At 35.9% G+C, this 23,094-nt stretch overlaps 1 protein-coding gene across 1 annotated transcript; it reads left to right on the plus strand.

Moving 5' to 3' along the window:
* The first annotated feature begins 106 nt into the window (after window positions 1–106).
* AP1AR (adaptor related protein complex 1 associated regulatory protein) lies at window positions 107–23,028 on the plus strand. The gene is made up of 10 exons (XM_045537490.1): window positions 107–521; window positions 7,741–7,789; window positions 9,306–9,332; window positions 11,766–11,791; window positions 13,769–13,865; window positions 15,029–15,127; window positions 17,112–17,170; window positions 17,810–17,883; window positions 18,734–18,862; window positions 21,135–23,028. The coding sequence occupies exons 1-10, from the start codon at window positions 436–438 to the stop codon at window positions 21,398–21,400; spliced, it is 912 nt and encodes a 303-aa protein (XP_045393446.1). The 5' UTR covers window positions 107–435; the 3' UTR covers window positions 21,401–23,028.
* Window positions 23,029–23,094: the final 66 nt, after the last annotated feature.

Raw genomic sequence — 23,094 nt, forward strand, 5'->3', positions numbered from 1 at the left:
AGGCGGGGCCTCCGGGAAAGCGCGCCCAATTGGGGCCTGGGAGAGGCGGGGCGTGTGGCGGCTGCGGCGGCGGGGCCTGGGCGCGCGGGAAGGCGGGGCTGGGCGCTCGGCTCGTGGGGACCGGCGTCCGCTGCGGGTGGAGGCGGTCACCGGGGCTGGCCCGGGAGCCGAGGCGACACGGGGCCATGCGGAGAGCGAGGGGCTCCAGTGCCCGCGGCCCTGCGCTCGTCCCTCGCGCGGCGGCGGCTCGGCTCCCGCCGGAGTAGGCGCCGCCTTTGTTCCGGGCGCCTCTTCCCTCAGGTCCCCTCGGACCCCCGCGCCGCCCTCGGTCCCCGGACCCCGCTTTGGCTCGCGCCGCGCGGATGCGGCTGCCGGGCCCGGGCCCGGGCTCCGAGCGGGAGGAGGACGAGCAGCGCAGCGCCGGGGCGGCATGCGATGGGGAACTGCTGCTGGGCGCGGTGCTTCGGGCTGCTCCGCAAGGCGGCGGGGCGGCTGCGGCGCGCGGGCGGCGGCGGCGGCGGGTAAGACCGCGGGGACGGGCCCGGGGCTCCTCCCGCTCGGCTGCGGCCCGGGAACCCCCTGCCCCGTCCCGCGGCGAGCGGGGGGTCGTCGCGGAGGCCCCGGGCAGGGCGGGGGCCGGGTCTCGGGGCCTCCCCCGGGAACACGCAGAGGACGGGCCGGGCTGTCGCTCGTGTCGCCCCCGCGGGGCTCCTGCCGGGCGCCCGGGCACGCGGGGACGGAGTCACGGGGGGCGTCACCTCGGGGAAGCGAGGGGCAGCCCGCGCCGGTGGGCGGCGGGTCCCCCGGACACGCCCTGCGTGGGGCCGGGGTTTAACGCTGGGGCCTCTGCCTTTGACCCTGTCGTCAGCCCGGGCCGGGCAGGGGGGACCCGGCTCTGCAGTCGATGCCCCAGATGGGTTTAATGGAGAAGCCGGTTGTTTGGGAGCTGGAGTAAAACAAGGCTCCAGACGCTCATGAACTCCTTGATGGGTGCAAAGACTTGCCAAGTGGCCGGGTTTGCAGAGAGCATTCAGATTCTCGGTGCTGACAGCAGGAGAGGCAGTGTGCACTTTTTCCCTATTAATTTTTTGAAATTTCAAGAGGAATGCCGTGTCCTGACTGCTCCCCACACGCTGTAACTCTAGGGGAATCGCAGTCCTGAGCTCGCTCTACTTGAGTGCAACTGGGCAATGCTTGGGTGTTTCTGTGCACACCGTACACGGAATAGCAGAATTTCAGAATTCCATTTTTGTGGGTTTTTTTTTTTATTTCGTGGGATATTGGAAAAGTGAGAATAGATTCCTTTGGGGTCGGCCTTGTTGTCGCTGTTATTAAATATCCCCCAGGAATTCAAACCCAGAATTGAAAATCTGAGTCAAGCCACTTTGGGTAAGGAATAAGAGTATTTTCACTTTCTGAAACGGATTCCTACAGTTTCGGGATTTGTCCCATTTAATCAGCATTGTTAGGTGATAAGGTGTCCAGCATAAACAAAGTAAGACTAAATGATGTATAATTTGAATCATTTGGTAATGGAGATCTTAAAATGTGATTTTCTCATTCATTCATTGGGCACTGTGACACACCTTTTTGATACAAAGTAGCTAAGGTTTTACACTAAGTATTCCTAGAATGGAAGAGTAAGGATTTTCAGATTTTGTGCTTAGTTTAATATTTTGATTTCCCTGATTTATGAGCTCTTGTTGTTCATGGGGACATGGCAGTTGTTCTATCTTGTCATCTAATATATGTACTTCTAATTTTTGTGTGTTAATACAACCATAAAGTCAAGCTGCTTAAGTAGACTTGCCTGAGATGGCACACAATCTTTGGCTTTATTATAATCTGTAGTTGTGTTGTACTGAATTCTAACACAACTTGTGTTAAATTCTAACTTTTAAAAAAGTTTCTTACATTGTAAATGGTTAAGAAAAAAACTATAGTTGGCATCATATGTTATCTGTGGGATTTTTGGCTTTTTTCATGTAATTTTACAAACTAATTATGTTTTCCTTAGAGTATAGCATTGAAATTGTAGATTCTGCTCCCTGAGCACATGAGCTTGGCAGAGTAGGGAAGCAGCAGGAGGAAATCAGTGAATCACTGAGTGTTAATTGTCTGTAGATGTGCCATAAAAACATAATACAGGTTGGGTATCTCCTATCTGAAATGCTTGGGGACCAGAAGTGTTTTGGATTTTGAATTTTTTCAGATTTTGGAATGTTTGCATTATCTGAAAATCCAAAATCCAGAATTTTCCAATTAGCATTTCCTTTGAGCATCATGTTGGCACTCAAAAAAAAATAATTTTGGAGCATTTTGGATTTTGGATTTTTCTGATTAAGTATACTCAATCTGTAGTTGGATCTATACTCTGTAGGCAAAACTCCTTGAACAAAGTCCTGTTGAGACAAAGAGAGTCTGTGAATTGTGCACACTGTCATCTAAAACCATGTAATGCTGGTATTGATCCTGTTACTTTTAGTCCATAAACATAGGTTTTGACAGTTCCATTACTTGAATCTTCTGATTAACTTATTGTTTAACATTGATTTTGATATTGTGTTAGCAGCTTCCAGTAAGCATGTAGAGACAGGTAGACACAGTTATTTACATAATAAAGTTAAACTTTGCCTCTCAGTTTAGTTGTTTTTTTTTTTTCCATCACTTGTTACCTTTGATTTTCTTTCAAGCATAGGTCTCAATAGTTAACTAGTAAACCAGTAGTTCTTCTAAGGGTGAAAAAGTTTAGGAGTAATCACAAAAACTTGATTTGGTCTTGTATGTCACTGTAGTAACCACAGTTAGAAGAGGGCATCCGTGGCTTTTTAAGCCTGATTTAAGCTGGACTTCACAGGAATGCTTTGTGATCTAGGGCCTGGTTTCTTAGCCTTGCAGATTTCCCAGGGATATCTCAAAATCTGATCACTCACTTTACACTATTCAATCTTAAAACCAGAATTACCAATTTTTTAAATTTATAAAATACTAGGCAACTCTAGTATTTTGTATTCTAGAATATCTGTTTGACCAGTCAAGATATAAATATCAGTGTTGAGGTATGTTATTTGATGATTAAAGCAGAGGAAATTAAATATCTTTAAGGAAGAAAATTTAAACATCTTAATGAGTCATACTTCTTCACTAAGGAGTTTTGCCTACCAACACATTCTACAGGGCATCGTCTACTGGTCAGTTCTGTTTATCTGGGTGAGTCTTTCATGTAGAGTTTTATCATGTCCCTTTCTTAGGTTTTTTTTTCCCTTCTCATACTGAAGACCCAGTTAAGTTTCGTTGTTTTGTATTTTAATCCCCATCTTTATATTACTGTGTAATTCCTCACAGTGGTTCCAGTTAAGATATATTACAGTTTTGATGTAAAGGTATGATCGTGTTTTATGTCCTTATTGATGTTTAACATTTGTTGGCCTTTTGGCTCCCACAGCAAAGTACCTTTCAGGCAATAGTTTACAATGATTTGCTTTTCCTTTCCTGGTAAAAGTGATCTTAATAATAGCTGCTAACATTCAGTTCTTCCTATGTGCCAGGGCTGTGCTAAGTACTTTACGTTATCTCATTTATTCCTCCCCACAATCCTATGAGGCGGATAAGTACGATTATATACATTATAGGTTGAAAACGGAAGCTTAGAAAGTTTAACTTGCCCACCATAGCAGAGCTGGGATTGCAGCCCAAGTCCCTCTAAATTCAGAGCTCTTGTTCTTAACCACTAATAGCTCGTGGCTCTTTATTATGTAGATAAATGTTTGGCTGCTGCCTCTCTCAGTGCATTATCTTGCACTTTCTCACTAGAAGATTTTAGGAATATGTCTCAACAACTTGACACTTTATGCTGTGTAATAAGCTACTCTTCTTTTTTATTTATTTACTTTTTACTTTTTTTTTCTTTTTTGGTAACTCCTAAATGGACACATAGCTATTCTCTTTTTCTTGAAGCTGTGCACTTGACCTCTGCAACATTATTTTTGTTTTCTTTTCCTGTTTCTCTCCTGGCTGTTCTTATTCTATCTGCCTATTAAATGTGGAGTTTTCCTCTGTCTTTTCTCTTTTTTATTTAATTCCCTTCACATCACCTACCCCTGAAGAAATTTCTTCTATTCTTATAATTTCAGCACCACCACTTCCAAATTTCAAACTTCTTTTCGGTTGCCTGCCGAAGACCTACTCTTGGATATTATTCAATTTAATCTGTATGTGTTCTATTCAGTCTCTTATACATACTGAACCTATCTCCTTCTTCTGTACTTCTGCCTTAAATATTGCCTTCCAAGTTGCCTAGTCAGCAGCTTCCAGACTGCTCTCCCTTCTGGATCTTTCATGCTTCAGCCCATCCTCCCTTCCTGTCTGTCATGAGTTACGCTTTCTAAAACCCATACTGGATCTCAGCATTCCCTTTCTTAACAACTTCCATCTGCTTCCTATTTCCTATAGCTAAATTTCACGATCTTTTTTCCTTCATTGACATCATGTTGAATTACATGGCATTCAAATGTGCAACATAATGTCCATTTATATACTCGGTATTATATGCAATTCTATATTTGGGTATCTGTACTATCACTCTTTGTTCTGTCACTCAGAAAAATCATGTCAGAATATAAATCAGTGAGAAAAACATTAAAAGATTAATATTGAAGCTATTTGAATTTCAAAAAACTTAACTCAAATAGATATTAGTATGTTAACTTTTTTCGTAAATTATTACCCTCCAATAGATAGTATCAGGTTGTCTTAGTCCATTTGGGTTGCTATAAAGAAAAACCTGAGGCTGTATAACTTATAAAGAAAAGCATTTTATTTGGCCCATGTATACTAATGAGTTCAGTCTTCTCAGTCTGAGCTCTGAAATAGTTAAGCGTCTCCTTTCCTCTCCCCAGTTGTTCTGCTTCCCCTTCACTTGTATTCTCATCTTTACCCAGGAGCAAGTAGGGAAGGATTGCTAAGTGCCTCACTCCTCACTCTAGAATAAAACTGTTGAGGTAGAAAATGTGAAACATCAGGGTAGTTTATTATTGACTGCACTCGTCTGGGGCTTCTATGCAGGCACCAACAATGTTTGAACACATAAAAAGTAGACATCCATAATTCATAAATATATAAATGTATTAAAACACTTCTTAACTTATTTCAGATAAATCACAGGATAAAGCTCCTCTGATAGAAATGTTGCCCCTGAGTTTGCCAAATTGAATATTTACATTAATTTATCAATATAATCTTAGCTTTCACAGTTGCAGGAGTCAGTATATACCTTTTGTGAACAAGGTTTCATTCAGTCTGATCAATTTTAAAAGGAAAGCTTGGATTTTTTTTTTTCTAAACTTACTTTGCTTTTTTATTTATCTTCCATTTTAATTGTTTATTGCTATTCTTAATTTGCTCATTTGTCATTATATCACTTAGACTTGTTTGTTTATTAGTTAGGACTTGGGTTGTGAGGACAGAAGCCCAGATCAAACTATCTTAGGCACAGGTAGACTATATTATAGGGATATTCGATTTCTCAGGTAATAACCACAGTGAGCAGGGCAGAGTTGCCGCTGGCCCTTAGGGGCAACTTCAGTGCTGTCAGCGCACTTTTTCAGTTGATTTCATTCCTCTCGTTGCACATTGTCAGGAAGCTCTCTAGAGCTCCCAGGAGCATATTGTCTCTCCCTGCTCAGTTTCCAGATAACCGAGAACCAATCAAATGAGGTCTTGGGGACTGACTGTGGTCTAGCTTGGTCGGGGTGTTAGAGTTATGTAAGAACATGATTGTCCTCATTGTAGCTGGGTATGGATAGAGGGGACAGGAAAGGGAGACACTGGCAACAGATAACCCTCTTGGCTTCTATTAAAGTGAGCTTGTAATATCTATGTATCAGTGGAAGAGAACCAGAGTGTTCTGCAGTCTGATGTGAGCGTAGTGCCACTGTTACTTCCCTTGAACAGTGTTCACTGTAGTAGTCAAGTCATACTGACGGCTTATATTAAGATACTTAGTATTACTGAACTTTATTTCATTATTCAGTTATACCACTCAGTAAACCTATAATTTGAGGAAATAGATTAATTACAGACAGATTTGTCCTTCAGGGAAGAGAGTGATGATTGCTAGGAGAGAAGCATACAGCACTTACGTAGCAGTCCTAATGCGAGAACGCAGTGCTACTGGAAGGTTCAACTCATTTCTGTTTTTGTTTGAGAGGTGAGGAAGAAAGGAGAGTAGAAGCACTAGGTAGTTGGAGAATGAAGGATATGGTGTTTATGTTGACTGCATTCCATGAGATCTATGGGATGCCAGTACCAAGTTCTTTGCTTTTTACCAATGATCTCTTAATGGACAATAACACAACTTTGCATCTATCAGCAGATAAAGATTGTAGCAGAAAAAATAGTGCCTATAATTTCACTGCTATTTTTATTTTTCAGTCGTGATAATATGCCTTTCTTTGTCACTAAATCAATCCCCTCCATACTCACATGTACACATAACACAAACCACTGTGACCTGTCCTAACCCAGGGGTTCTTCCCATTTCTTTTTTTTTTTAATTTCTAATTTTTAATTATTATGGGTACATAATAGTTGTATATGTTTACAGGGTACATGCAATGTTTTGATACAGGTATACAGTCTGTAATAAGCAAATCAGTAATTGGGGCATCCATCACCTCAAGCATTTATCATTTCTTTGTGTGAGGAACATTCCAGTTCCACTCTTGTAGTTAAAGTGTACCATAATATATTGTTGACTATGGTCACTTTGTTATGCTATCAGATATTGTTCATTCTGTCTAACTATGTTTTAGTACCCATTACCCATCCCTGCTTTATCCCACTTTCTATGCAAGAATCCTAACATGTTAAGAACCCCTAGTTTGAATTTGGGTCCCTATGGGTGAGGCATGGGGTGGGTGGGTGGAGTTCTCTGCCATCACTCTTGGCAGCTATGACGGGAACCACATTATGGGTGAAAGTCTTATAATCTGCTGGCACTTCCAGTAGTAAAGCAGTTTGAGTGGCTCTATCCTATACCCACTTTGATACTGTAGTAGTTAAAGTACAGACATATCTTTGGAGCAGGTATAATAAAGAAGATTGATGCTTGACTACATGTAAGTTTCTCTAGTAGGAGCTGAAGAGAATGATTAAAACAAAAGTCAATAATTGGCCCTAGTTGGAAAAATTAATGTAATGGATTGTTTGGTTGACATGTATATGCATTGTTTTTCTTCTTTTATTTGTGAAGGCATGGGAACAGAATAAAAAGCCTTGTATAGAGATATATGATTCCACCATCCGAAGATAACTACTCTTAGCATATTGACATATATCCTTTTAGTTCTTGATGTTTTATGTATGTTTAACAAAACTGGGAATATACTTTTATTATATATTATTTAACAGATCAGTATTTTTAATAAGGTATTTTACTTTATATAATAAAAATAATGAGATAAATTTTAAAATGTATTCTGTTCTATATAGTAAATAAATTAATTTGTTATTACAGGTTTAGTAAATATTAGTACCAATAGAAAAAAATACTGATTGACTAAACATTTAAACTCATAACAGAGTTTAAATATGTGGCCCGTTTTCTTAGGTAAATTTGGTTATTCCTTTTTATAAATATAAGATCCTATATACTAGAGAATTTAAAGTTGCTCTTAAGAAATGTTTTTGTGCCACTGTATTAATTCCATTTTAGAGTCGTGTTTCTGTTTTTCTTCCCAGATCCAAGTATTTTAGAACATGCTCAAGAGGTGAGCACTTAACTATAGAGGTAAGTAGTCATGAATTTGATTGGATTAACAGTAGCTTCAGAAGGACAGAAGGGACCTTTTTGTTGTTGTTAAGGGGGGAAGGATCTGGACCCAAATTTAGTATGGACTGTATTTCAATATTGCTGGTGCTAGTGAAGAGAGAAAGAATTGTGGCAGTGGGAAGGAGGAGAAAATAGGGAGAAATCTGCAGATGAAGGTCCTGTTCTTCTTAAGATTTGATTTTTGGTTTTATTTGTTTTCCCCTACACAAACCAGGCTGCAGGTATTCTTCTCTCAGTCCTAGTGGCTCACCATGACAGCAGTTATAAGGAAAGGTAGTTGGCCTGCTCCAGCAGGGAGATGTAGCAGAATCAAAGCAGCAAATTGATTTAAGCAACTCCATGGCAGAATCACTAAGTCACTTTATCTTTGTATATAAAACATAATAATAGATGCTGTCATTCATTCTCTACTGTGAACCAGCTACTCTGGTTCCATTATAGGTTAGGAATGTCATTGCACATAATTCTTACTACAGCTCTATTGTAAACAGGTGGTAGTCACCCTCTTAGTGGATGAGAAATCAGAGGCTTAGACAGGTGGAGAAATTGGGCTACATTACAAAACCTCAAAGTGGCAGAACCTAAATTCCAGTCCAAAACTGCCTGGCTCCAAAGCTTGAACAGTACTTCACTGCCTTCTGTTTTAATAAGGAAGCATGTAAAGCAGGAATTAGTTTTTTAAAAAATCACAACCAGTAAAAAAAATAAAGATGGTAGTTTTGTACAGTTTTATCATCTCTTTAGAGAGATTCTTTCATTTTCTAAACCTTTTGAATTCATTGTTTTCTCTCAATCTTCAAACAAAACAATATTAACAATAAAATACTCTTCTTTCTTTCAAGTGGTTATTTATCAAGTATATTTAAAATGCAAATATTTTAATAATATAATTTAATACTAATGACTTTCATTAGGTCATCGACATAATAGCATTAATTACGTTACAGGAATTAACATTACTATCTCTAGAAAGATTGTATATGAGGACAGTGACTACCATCTAGTAGATTTTCAGTAAATAATTGTATGAATGACTAGATGAATAATTATAAACACTTAGAGAAATTTTTATTTGGTTATCTTTTTAGCCCTTGTTTCTTTTATTTTCCTTCTGACATTAAATAATTTGTTTTGAACTGAAGTGGAAAATTCTGATAGTGTGGATTTAAGATACCTGTATGAAATATTCAATTCAGGTGAAAGTTTCAGTTCTGATTTATGTAGAAAATTACTGTAATTCTCCTTTTTGATTTTCATTTTTATAAAGTCATAAATATACTATTGTATATTTGCTTGCATTGGCCATTTTGTAGGATTGTTTAAAATATCAAATGAGATGATATATAAAAAGGCACTTGACTTAAATATCTTATAAAGGTATATTATTTTTAAGGTAAAAAAGTGATATAATTTCTTGTGAGATATGTACTGTAGATAGATATCCCTCCTAACACTTACTTTTTTGTTCTTTCAGTTTGAGAATCTAGTAGAAAGTGATGAAGTAAGTATTTCCATAGTAGTGTAAAACCTGTATTTGTTATTCTCATTAATCATCTCATTAGTTCTAATAATTAATAATTTTTACAGTATTTTTAAATTTTGTTTCAGAATTTTAATTTCTGTTTTTTATGTTTACTTTTTAGTCTTTTCGTATCATTTTCTTCTTTTACTAATTTATATTAGCAAATAATCCAGAACTTTTTACTATGTAACATATATAATAATAGTATATACCCACACATACAGGTTTTAAAGCATTATATAGAACTCGAACTTCAAAAAGTGATATTTCTAATCTTTTGCCTTTAGGTAGGTAAAATACCTCAACAATCCAGAATAGACTCTTTCTTTAATTATAATTTTCATGTATTTCTGGGGATGGAATTTATGCATGTTTATTCTACAGTCGGCTTCTGACCATTCTGTCTTCTGGTAAAAGTACTACAAAACAGGATGACACTCAGCTACACTAAACATAAAATATGACATGAGAAAGGAAAAAGAAATAATGGTTAAAGTCAGAAACTGACTGTAGAATAAGCATGCATAAATTCCTATCAGTTATCTTTTATGTTGATTTTCTATATTTCATCTCATATAAAACTCAGCCAGTTTTAAGATGTAGCCCCAAAACAGAAATGTTAAAATATGAAAAAAATAATACATTTTAGAATCAGCAGAATGTAGTGTACATGTCTACACTTGATCTTAGCCAAAAAGCCGAGAAGCAATGTGGTGTATATCTCTTAGGCACTGGTATAGCTGGAAGAGCTCTGGTTTGTGTGCTAATTTCCACCTTCACTGATTGTATGAGTTTGTGCAAATTACTTAACCTCCCTGGAGCCTATTTTCTACATCTCTAAATTTAGTTAGACCAGAACACTGCAAGTTCTGACCTTTTTCATCTTTGTTTCCTAGGGAAAGAAGAACATGTGTTAAATCTTTCCTTTAAAAATTTAAATTATTGTTTAGCCCAGCACTTCTCAGAATGTATTTGGAATATTAGTGTCAAATCATAAATTAGCATATAAAAAGGCTCTGAGAAGAACTGTGGTTAAACAAAATTATTCAACTCAGCATTTCCCAAATTAATATAGGTATAAATTCTTTTTTAAAATAATAATATATATTTATGATCTCGTAGAACACATTTTAGAAACCATTTTACCTTTTGTTTTCTCACTAAAATATCACCCATTTTCATGGGACCTATTTCTTTCCCTTTTCAAAGCTCACTTTAATCTCCATGTCTTTTTCTTTTAAAGAGTTTAAGCAAACACTGGCCACATATTTTTAAAGCTTCTGACAAGTGCTAAATATAAGAGTTCTTCCAGCCTCCAGCATAGTTCATTCCAGCATCATACTGCTTTTCATAAGAACTTGTGATTCCTTGTGTTTTCCTAAGATGCTTTTTATTTGGTTGGTTGATTGAGAGATTTTTGTTGTTTTTGCTAACCACTTTTTCCCCTCTCATGTCACATTTTGTGTTTAGTTTAGTTGAGTGTCATCCTGTTTTGTTGTACTATTTCCTAAACTAATGTGGACCATTTGAAATTTTATTCCTGCTGTTAACTTAGTCGTATATTTTAACTGTCAGATGTAAATAAAGTAGTTTAAATGTGTTAAGGAATATGCATAAACCTGAATCAATATTGAAAATAGTTTATGCTTTTATGCTTTTTGTGGAGGACAAAACTATAGATAATTCATAATCCTGTTAAAGAAAACAAAAAGTTGATTTTTATTATTTGTTGGAATTATGTTCTATAAAGTCATCATAAATGCTAAATTAGTGAACACTGAAGCATTACTCCCAGGGGAAATGCAGGGTTAGGATCCTGTAAGCCAGCGGTCACAACATTTTCATCAGCCAATCAGTATATAATATAAACTTGTTTTTTGTGTGTTTCTGTTTAAGACACCTTATTTAGTATATATTGTTGATTCACTAACTTTGAACTTACAGGCAACAGCACTAACTCATCCCTGAACGAAGCTTATTAAGATTTTTCACTACTTTGGGCATGTCCTCCAGTGGCCAAGAAAGCTTACAAATATGTTTTAGCAAGTAGGCAAATTTGCAAATATGGAATCCAAATAATGAGGATCAACTGTAAATGATGAAGACGTAGAGAATATGTTGTCTAATACCATCCTGACCCAGTTCATTTGGTATATAAGAAATAATTGTTAGAAAAAAATTAAGAAATATCCAGCAAATGGTTGATACATAATTAAGCTAGATAATAAACTAAATTTCACCTTTGAAAAATAGTAAAATTTTAAAGCTTTTTGTTTCACTTTCAATAATGAAATTTATTTACTGTGATAAAAATAGGTAAGTAGAAAATTTTTTAGCTAAATAAAAATGTAATTGTCTTAAATAGAATCCAGCTAGAGAATTCTTTTAACTGTTTAATTAATTTTTGTGCAGGGGGAGAGCCCAGGAAGCAGTCATAGGTAAGACTTTAAAAAAATAATAACTTTTATATGAACTGTAAGAAGTTCTGTTAGAGTTCAGGCTCTGTCATTTACTGGCTTTGAGACATTGAACAGTTTACATTTCAGAACCTTAGTTTTTTTCTTTCTGAAAGGTTGAGGCAAGTAATGCATATCTCAACAGATTGTTTTGAACATTAAAGAATTTAATATATGTAAGTGCCCAGGTGCTTTCCTAGAACCTAACTGTCGTGTGTTTTTTAGTGTTCTTAAAACCATTTACTATTGATAAATATCTTTTTAATTTTTTAACTTTTCCCCCCTTTTCCTTCCTTATGACATTCTCAAACTAGATCTATTAAATCTTTTTACATCTTCAATAGTAACTAGAACCTTGATACTATAATTTAAGTAGCTTTTTTATATTTTTTTACATGCACTACTTGAAAAAGAAGCCTCCATCTTTAAATCACAAAAGAGTTCTTAATTTCAAGAGAATATTGTCATAAACTGTATCGTATTTTGAATGTATGTTCCTTTTTTAGTGTACCAAAGATTTATTAAGAAACTGTCATATGCCAACCACTGTGCTAGACACTGGGATTTAAACCCCAGACATAGTGTCTACATTAGAAGAAAGATCATCAGTATTAATAGCTGAGCTGGTGATTCTTAAAATTCTTATAATTATCAAAAATGGGGGCCAGTCGTGATGGCTCACACCTGTAATCCTAGCACTCTGGAAGGCCAAGGCGGGAGGATCACCTGAGGTCAGGAGTTCAAGACCAGCCTGAGCCAGAGGGAGACACTGTCTCTACTAAAAATAGAAAAAAATTAGCCGGGTGTGGTGGCGACGTACCTATAGTCCCAGCTACTCAGGTGGCTGAGGCAGGAGGATCACTTGAGCCCAGGAATTTGAGATTACAGCGTGCATTCTAACCCAGGCTACAGAGCAAGACCCTGTCTTTAAAAAAAGAAAAAGATTAGAGAGAGGTGCTAATTAATATAGCAGTGTCCCAAAGAATTCTCTGGAGTGGGGCAAGGGAGGTGGCCTCAGTGATGAATGTATCAAGAGTGTAAGTGTAATAGGGACCCTCAACGAGTTAAGAAACATTACCTCTTTAAAGGACGGAGGGAAGAAAGTGGGGGATAGAATTAAGTTAGTAGGGGAATGGCAGGAAGTTGAGGAAATTATGGTTGATGCTCCCCATTTCTTAAAGTGGGGTGAAATTGTCTTTTAAAAGTTTGAGTAAGGAACCTGAGTATGTGAAGATTTTGAAGCTGTTAATGTAGGATGTGAGAGGGAGTTGCCTACGTGTAAGTCAGTGGACTGTTGCTGGGGGCTGAGGGCCAAACTGACCTTGGTTTTTCCCTCGCAGCCCACGGCAGAAAGGGCTAATCGTGGGAATGATCCACGGTCGTAATATGAGTAAACTGCGTGAATGTGGTGTAGCGATGGGAGTGCGTGACGGTGGGTGTGTTGGTAATGAACTAGGTCAGCTCCGCCAAACTGGAAGGAAAGGGAAGGACCAAGGGCCTGGGGAGACCAGAGGGATGGAGCAGGGTATGGATGAGGGTTAAGAGTCCAGAATGGTGTGAGGGCTGAGGTGACAGTGCAGCGTACTGAAGTTTCTATTTCGTGACAAGCATTTTGGGACACAGTTCATTGTATGCACCCATAGGCTGGATGTAAAGCAGAGCCAGAGTGAAGTTCAATTAAGTTCACTTTTCTTAAAAGGTGGTTGTAGTGCTCAAAACTACTCTGATAATATAGCATCTTCTCAGTTTATATACTAGCATATAGCAAGTATTAGAATGTATACTTTACTCTTAACTATTGAAGTTGTATCAAATTGTTTGAATACATTTTTTACAGCAAAATTTCAGAATTTCACTAGCTTTCTGGGTGTTTTGTGTGGACTTAAACTCATCAGAAGTTTTTTGTTTTGTTTTGTTTTTTGCTTTTTCTTTCTTTTGTTCCCCTCCTTTTTCCCCTAGGCCTCTTACTGAAGAAGAAATTATTGACCTAAGAGAGAGGCATTATGATTCTATTGCTGAAAAACAGAAAGATCTTGATAAGAAAATTCAAAATGAGGTAAATCGTCTTTTATGTGGCTTAAATATATGTTATCATAAGGCTTCATTTGTAGGGGAGAGTTGTCATTACATATTACATATGGTCATTGGATCTGTATTTAGATACACATATGAAAATGATTTAAAAGTAAAATTATTCCAGCCTATTATAATTTCTTATATAGTTTGATTTAATTTATCAGAAATCATATGCTGCCAAAAAATGAAGATAGTACATTCTTTTAAAAAAATAATTTGTTAATTCACAAGTAGGAGCTTTGGTAAGAATATACACCTTTGTGTTTAAAACCAACTTTTAAAAATATTACTGTTTCACAATAAGTAGTTTTTTTTAAAGTGTTTCTGTCTTGGGTTTATTTGTTCTCAGTGAACCAAGTGCTTCTAACAGTCATAAGTGTTATTTAATATATTTATAGAAGTGGCCTGTAATTATAGTTTTGCTATCACTAGACTAAATGGAATTAATCATATTCTATTATACATTTAAATATCTATTTAGTACCAATTAGTGATTTCAAAAACATTAACTTAAGCTACATAATAGATGCTAATATTAGTCTAAGGAAAAAAGACTTAAGACTTTGAAGTTAGCTTTGACATGCAGTAGATACCACTAAAGCAGTTTGTATGCTGTTATAAATGGCAAGAACTTAAATTTGAAGGTAACTTTTGAATAATTTTATAGTAATAAAATTAAGGAGATGTTAATTAGATGGAGAGACATGAATTTTGTGAAAGCTTAGTTCACTTTGGCAGATGATGGTGTGATTGGTCTTAGTTTTAAAGATCTTGCTTTGGACTTATGAGGGCCAAAACCATTAAACTTGTCAGGGTGATAGGTGTTGGAATGATTGCTGAGAATGAAGATCATTGTATCATGCATTCTAAAGAAACTGTTCTGTATTTATACAAATTAGATGCTACTGCTTTGTAACTCAATTTCTAAAGAATTCGATAATGTGTTTCATATCATTTGGGTTATTATGTAAAAGGAGACATTGAAATGAACAATCCCCAAAATTTCAATTCTGTTATGCTTTGTAGAGATCAATTGTTTTTTAATACTTTTATTTTTTATTTTATAAATAGAAACATTTTATTTGTAGAGCAGTCAGACAGGTTCTGATTTTTGTTAATCCTTATCGTTTTGTTCATGCACAGTTAGCCTTACAAGAAGAGAAGTTAAGACTAGAAGAAGAAGCTTTATACGCTGCACAGCGTGACGCAGCCAGGGCAGCAAAGCAGCGAAAGCTCTTGGAGGTGAGGGGAAAAGACCCCGACACACATTAGGGCTGCTTTTCTCCTTATTTTCTCTGACAGATCTCAGGGCTTTTTTTCCTCTAGAATCGAGGGCTTCTTGTTTAACAGCCGAATGTATTTATGCATATACTCTTAGGAAGTTTAAAGGCAAATTAGTCAATCTTTAACATGAAAGAAACAAGAAAGTACATGCTTGATACACGATGCAATTTAGCTTTAGATTAGGAGTAGCTAATTCCTGTTTATCCTAGAGATATATTTTAGCGCTACAAAATTCAGAATTCTTTTCCAAAAATACATGCACTCTTAGAGTGAAAACATTGCAAAACTAGCCTTTAAGTATAGTTTCCAAAGCATTTCATAGTGTTGTGTGAGGTGTTTTTTAAAAAAAACTGCTTAAACTGCTTGGATTTCTTGTGCTTCCTAGAATTGGACAAGCTGTGTGATTTTGCCCTATAAGGATTTTGTTTATTTCTCATCTTCATCTTGTGTCCTTGGGGGATGGGGAGTTTGGGTCTGGACAGATCTTTGGCGTGTTATCCGGGAAAGCCACAGATTGCCCGTAGCTTCCCATGCTGCATGGTAACATGGCAGTGTCATAATGCCTCACAGCTGTGAATGGCAGACATCTGTGGAGCCCTGGCTAAGTGTCCAGGACTGTTCTAAGCAGTTTATGTGCTTTACCTTGTTGAATCCTCACAGCAATCTTAGGAGACAGTGTTTTTAATCCCTGTTTTACAAATGAGGAAACTGAGAGGCAGATATGTTTTATAACTTGCTTGAGATCCTCCTGCGGCTAGTAGGTGACAGAGCCAGAGTTCAAGCACAGCAGTGCTTAGCCTGTATCCTACTTAGTATCGTCGTCCGTACTTTGCCTGTGTGGATTCACTATTGTAGTGTTAACTGACGTAGGACAAAGATCATGTCACCTAACAAAACTTAGAGAAACTGAAAAATCACGTCTATCATATTATTATGTGATTTCTGTGTGAACTGTGTCTTCTCTCTCTCTCTCTCTCTCTCTCTCGCTCTCTCTCGATGTTTCAGAAGATCAATTAAATTATATAGGGGAGTGTCTTTTTTTTTAGTCAGTTCTAAATAATGGAAAAGTTTAAAAATTAATTTTTACCTTCTACTAAGCAATAAAAGTATTTTTCTAGTTATAATATCAGTCCTCTTTTTAGTGTAATAACTTGTTTACTGCCTGCCTTTTAAAGACAAAGCCTTCCCTATGCAGCATCCATTTGGGTGATTTCCAGGGTTCTCTGAGTTTTTTCTTCCCTGACTAAATACTTGAACAGGAACACATTACAGTCTATATGACATACACTGACACACAGACAGACGCAGGTACCCACTAATTCATTTGATTTTCATAATAACCCTGAGTTTGCTAGGTCAGTAATATAGCCATCCGTAATTTACAGGTAAACAAACAAAAGGTAAAGGCCATGCCAGGGATATAAAACTAATAATTGTCAGATCCACAAGTCTGACAGTTCTTCTAAATCCTGGTCAGTTGCTTTTATTATTTTGGAGTCAACTTAGCCAGGTCTTATAAATCCTTTGTTTTATTGCTACTTACTTCACCCAGAATAGAACTTCATGTATTGTTTTAACTATTCCTTTTCTGCCCCTCATCCTTCCAGTTAGTTGTTAGGAAGTTCTTAGGTATACTAAGAATGTTAAGGACATCAGTATGTATCTGTTTAAAAAGTTAACTTTTTTTATAATATTCTTCATGTTCTGACCACTTAGGATTATGCACTGCTAAATTGAGAAAAATTCTACCCATAAATAAGAGAATATAGAATTGAATAGTGATGAATTTGAGGAAAAAGAGTTCAGCAGAATAACTTTAAGATTATTTTTTTTTTTATAAACTAGAAAAAACTAGAAAAAATACTTTTTGGTATCATGTGAGTGGTTTTAAAAAATATAATTTAACAACAGAGTGATTTTGTATTACATTATGTTTCTAAAGCAAGAAAGGCAGAGAATTGTGCATCGATATCATCCTTCTAACAATGGAGAACATCAAAGGTAAATAGTGAAACACACTTCTTCTTCCCTTTGTGGTAGAAAATTTTATTTCCACATACAGCACAGTTCACCTCGGGATGTTTTCATACATATTCATATTTATGCATTTCCTAAAAATTATTGCTTCTAAAAGACACTGTCTTGGAAAAAGTGAGAGTGTTTTAAGTTGAAAAGTGATCATGGTTTATTTAAATTGTCTTTATTGCATTTTTAAGAGTGATCACCTCTTCTATGTAGAAAGTGATACAATAGCTGAATTCCTTCAGATGACTTGTTTACGACTTAGTTGTTGGTGTTTTCCTTATTCCCTCTCTTTCTTTATGATAATGTTTATGTGTGAGCATTTTTTGGAAGAGATGTTTGAATGTCATGTTTCCTTGAGTATCCCTACCAGTCAAAGAACCTTGCTCATGCTTCATTATTGTAAATTGTAAAGCTGGACCTATGGCTGAGCTTTGGAGACTTGACTTCAGGATTACCCCAAATTAAGACCTGTTTTCATTAGGTTATTCTAACTGTACAGCAGTTAGGAGTTTGTGTGAGCTAAGTCTTGAAACCAAAAGGCCGTCGTTAACTTAAGCATATGTTATGTTGCATCTGCTATGAATATATACAAAAATTATTTCACTTTTATTACAGTTCAGGACCAGAAGATGACTTTGAATCTTGTTTGAGAAATATAAAGTCACAGTATGAAGTTTTTCGAAGTAGTAGTAAGTCTTTTAAAGTATTTTCTGTACATTTAAGTTTTTTATGCCACAATAAACAGATGATGGCAGATTCTGGCTCTGTTTCTATAGAAGAACTTTCTGCCCTTCAATTTGTGTTGCCCAGATAGATCAATTAAGTAGTCATTAATTATACAACATCATCCTCTTCCCTTTTTAAAAAGGAGTTGGAGCAAAGAAAAATCTCAGGCTTTTTCTGTAGATCCGTACAGGGAGTCAAGCACACCTTTCTGTTCTGATCCCACCCCTCCCCTTTCCAAAAAAAAAAAAAAATGGTGAGAGGAAGAATAGAAAGGTGTACTTATATTTTTACTTATTATAAATTGATTTATAAGATTAAAATATTTCCTCGAATTTCAAAGTCAAAGCTCCCGTGCTTCCCAGTAATGGAAGCATAGTAGTAGTGGTTCCTTTTGAAAATGTAGGCTGCTTTTCGTTTATCTTTTTTTTTTCTTTTTTTGGTTTTTGTCCCCCTTCGTAATTGGCTATTAAAAATACTACCTAGAGTTCATCATATTTGAAAAGTTTATAATTCATTTAAATTTGTGTGTTTGTTGTGCTTAGATGGTAAGAAAGAAGGAAGGAGGGAAGAGGAGAAGGAAGGAAAGGAAAGGAGGGAGGGTGGATGGGAAGGTAGGAAGGGGGGAAAATAAAGAAATCAAACCCTTATACTGTTTGTAACACAAACTTACCAATGTCATGACTTTAAGAAATGTTTCTTATGACGTTAAAAGGAATAGTAATATTTAGAGAGAGACAGTTGTTGCAAAAGGAAATGGCTGTTATGATAAAAGCACAGATGGCAGCATCTAATTGTATTTGGCGTATATTGTAGGACTCTCCTCAGATGCCACAGTTCTGACACCAAATACAGAAAGCAGTTGTGATTTAATGACCAAAACTAAATCCACTAGTGGAAATGACGACAGCACATCCTTAGATCTCGAGTGGGAAGATGAAGAAGGTATTTTATAATTCACAATTCTGCCTGGAAAGGTTAACTTAATCGGCATATGTAAATCTTCTGTCTTGGTCTTTTACTTTATTTAATGGAAAGAAGTGCAAGACCTTGAAAAATCATATAAAATTTTTTATTGTATTAGTGACTATCACTGTTGACAAATTGTTTAGAAAGTTGCTTAATTTTTTGTTTCTTGAAATTTAGAAAATATATGTTCGTTAAGTTTTTTATATTCCAGCCCATGATATTAGTCAATATGAAGGATTATTGCTCCCTTGTGGGCAGTCCACAGCCAAAAGTTAATTAACTTTTGGTTCATTATAAATTAGTGATTTAATTGTTAGTACTTTTGGTAGAACAGAAGCTGTAACTCAGATATGAGTTTAAATTGTAGCTGGCATGTCTTCATAGCTGTAGTACATTAGGCAGGTTACTTAGTTTGTTGATCATAAAAAGGTAATACTAAACCTACTTTAAAATATAATTTTTCGCTGTTATATATTTAGGGTCTAAAAATGCCTGGCACATAGTAGGCAATCAATAAATGTTTGAACAAATGAACGGATGAATGTTGTGAGGATTAAATTTTATATATATAGATATATATACACACAATTTTAATGCAGCGTATAGCACACATTAAGTACTCAAAATTGTAGCTAAAATGTTGATTTTTTTTTTAAAAAGCTATTTTATTGAATAATGCCCAAGTTTTTATTTTCGCTTTAAGAAATAGGCAATCCAAAAAAGAAGACTCGGTTATAGAATGTAGAGCCTTAAGAAAAATAATAAGCATTAAACATTTAATAGAATTTCGAGATAGAATGGACCTTAGATATCCTCTAGTTAAGCCATTTGTTTTATCAATAAAGAAACAGATACACAGGGAACTTGAATAACTTTATTCAAGATTGCATCAACTTTCTTAAGTCTTCTCAGCTAGACACCATTTTATCAATCCTGTACTTAACATTATTGCATGTTTGGATCCCAATCATGAGACTTTAAGTTGATTATGATTTTAGTATCTTGTTCAATTGTTCTAAAGCCTTTCAGATCTTTTAATTACTGTTTCTGTCATCCACATTGTCAGATTTGAAGATAGCTTTCTAGGTCGTTATTCAAGCTATTATCAGACTTATTAAACTAGACTAGGTAGAGAACAGAGCTCACTGGAAATCTGCTTCTAGGCTGATGTACATAAATCCACAGAAACAAATCCACAAAATTATATGAGCATCTAGCTCATATTTTTATCTTGTCAATAGAAATAACTTGCTTTACTGGGTTGAGTGTGATTTTTCAGGAGGGACAGACGACAGTGGTACAGATATAAATGTTCTTTTACTACAGTAGGATCTGATTCTTTATGGTCAGAAAACACAATCATTAAATGTATTGAGGGATGTTCTCTTATCTCTTTGCCAATCCTAGATTTAAATTCTTTTACCAGTGTTGATTCTGTACTTAGAAATTCAAATTTCTTTTCTGTCCCCTCTCGCTTCCTTCTGCCAATAAAATGACATTGTTTTTTTCTTCCAAAATTTTTTACACTTTCACTTTACCAACCAGTTTCATTCTGTTCAGAATTAGATCTAAAAATTTCCCATAGAAATATCTCTACTTTGTTGTGGTATAAAGTCAGAAATGGCATAAGACCATAGACTTTGGAGCCAGAATGGATTAAAATTCTTGCTCCACAACTTTTTAGCCGTGTGACTTTGCACAAATCACTTAACCTTTCTGCCTCAGTTTCCTCACCTACAGAATGAGGATAATGATAGTACTGTACTTCACAGAGATGTTGAAGATTAAATTAATTAATATATGTGAAGGGCATGTAACATTAATGGAAACCTAGTAAGTACCGGGAAAGTGTGTGTTGTTGTTATTACCATTAGAGAGGTTTTCATTCTCTGGGAAATGAAATAATCACCTGGGTAGAGATACCAATTTGGTCATCTAAGACTAATAGCAATTGAAATCCTTCATCCGTTCTGTAGTATTTATGGCTCTTCAGAAATTTCATCTTATCAGATGATCAATGTTGCATCAAAACTGCCTTTTGGTGTATTAATATTTATTTTTATCTAAGGCATACTTCAAGATTAAACCCCAACAATTTCCCTTAAGAAGGCCTCCATGGGACTGGCTCTAAGTTAATTCACAAATCAAGTCTGATAGTTAAATAAGAACTGTAATGCTAAACTAGGAAGTTGCTTAATATAGCTTTTTGTCTTCACTGAGATTTCTAAAAACTCTGTTCAAATCATAGGAATGAACAGAATGCTTCCGATGAGAGAACGTTCCAAAACAGAGGAAGACATTCTCCGGGCAGCACTGAAGTACAGCAGCAAGAAGACGGGAAGTAATCCTACCTCGGCCTCTGATGATTCCAACGGGCTGGAGTGGGAGAATGATTTCGTTAGCGCCGAAATGGATGACAATGGCAATTCCGAGTATTCTGGATTTGTAAATCCTGTGTTAGAACTGTCTGATTCTGGCATAAGGCAATTTGATGCAGATCAACAGACTCGATAGGGTAAAATAGTGTGACCCTGTGTTATCAGTTACGACCAAATGTTAAAGACCAACTAGAATGTATAAATGGTTATGCTGAGCCTTTTTGTACGGGGAAGGTAAGAAACCATGTTGTAAATGCTTATTTTATTAGAGAGGAGTAGGGATGATAGGATAGATCTGAATTGCTTCAGAATTAAGTGCAATTTCATCATCTGCCTTCTGCTTTTCAAGACCACTTTAATGGTCCTGTCACGTTACCAGTTAAATTTAACTCTTTTCTTTGTAGCATTCCTGTTTACCATTAGAGATTTTCACTTTTAAAAAAGTTTTTATTACTTTGAATGCTTTACTAAGCCTATTTCATTATTTAACTATGAAAAATATTAAGACTTTTTTTTGTTAATTCTCAGCAGACGTGAAGGGAGCGTGAGGAAGGATTGTCAGAGTCAGATTTAGAATAGTGTTCCCTTTTTCCAGCATTATATTTATTTCTATGACTTCTTTGAATTTTATTATCTAACAGTAAGCACAATTAATTTGAGTAGATGACTCTAAGAAATGCTAAAGTGTTGGCTTCTTTTTATACTTATTACGCATCCTAGTATGATAATGTTGATTCAGTCTGAACAAAGGATAATATAAAAATGAAGTTTCAGAATTTGGACATTTCAAGTTGGTAATAATCATAAATAATATTTAAGAAAATATATATATTTAGGTTTTTCATTTCATCTTACATGCCACTATATTGACTAAGTTAATTGATATATAGTATTAAGTTTCTAGGTACCATTATTTTTTAAAAATTCTATATTTCCAATGAATGATCTTAGAAAGATTTTACACAGAACATATTCTCTGCATGATTAAAGAAAGGAAAACCTAAAAAGGTAATACGGGTATTTCAAAGTAAATAAAATCCTTTCTGGTATGAAAGGCTCCATTGATTTTATTAAGCTTTTCTTTGCCTTGTAGTACAAGGTGATTTAATGGGATGAAACTAAACATATCAATATATATAACTGCATTTTGTGATAGGCAATTAACTCTTTTCTCTAAAATTTACATATCAGTATAAAAGGCCAGGGATATAAAACACTCCCTAATTGCTTTCCTTGATTTTGCTGAGGACTGAGTATGATTTTAGTAAGCAAACTGTTTTTCAGTTTTTCCTTAGTGTTTTTTTCTTTTCTTTTTCTTTCAACAATGACACTGCATGTTTTCAAAAATATAGGAAGGTCCAGATATAAATAGTAACTAAGAGTTCTTGCTGTACTTAAAAAAATCATGTGGCCCTTTCAATATTTGAACTGCTAAGCAATGACATCTGTAGTTTTATCTCCTTTTTTATCTCCTAGAAATAAATAGGACTTTAAATATGTAAATATAATACATTAGGTAATGCTATTATTTATGTGTCTTAAAATAATTTAAGTCGTAGCTATGTCAGTGGAAATATTTTAAAGGTATTCTATATTCACATTGCCTGTGTTAATGCTTTTTAAAGTTTGTATACATCAGATGTATATTTTTGGTTTGGCATAAGCTACTACTGTAATTTTTCTTGGCTTTTTTGTTCATAAAGAACTTTTTGAAGGAATGGTAATTTCTCAAGGATTGTGAATAAACACATTTTTACATTTAAAGGTAATAAATTATTTATTACTGGTTTTACTCCACGAATAGGCAAGTATTCTGTTTCCTGACTTACA

Source organism: Lemur catta, chromosome 26 (genome assembly GCF_020740605.2).
Source record: "Lemur catta isolate mLemCat1 chromosome 26, mLemCat1.pri, whole genome shotgun sequence".
In the NCBI taxonomy this organism is placed as follows: Eukaryota; Metazoa; Chordata; class Mammalia; order Primates; family Lemuridae; genus Lemur; species Lemur catta.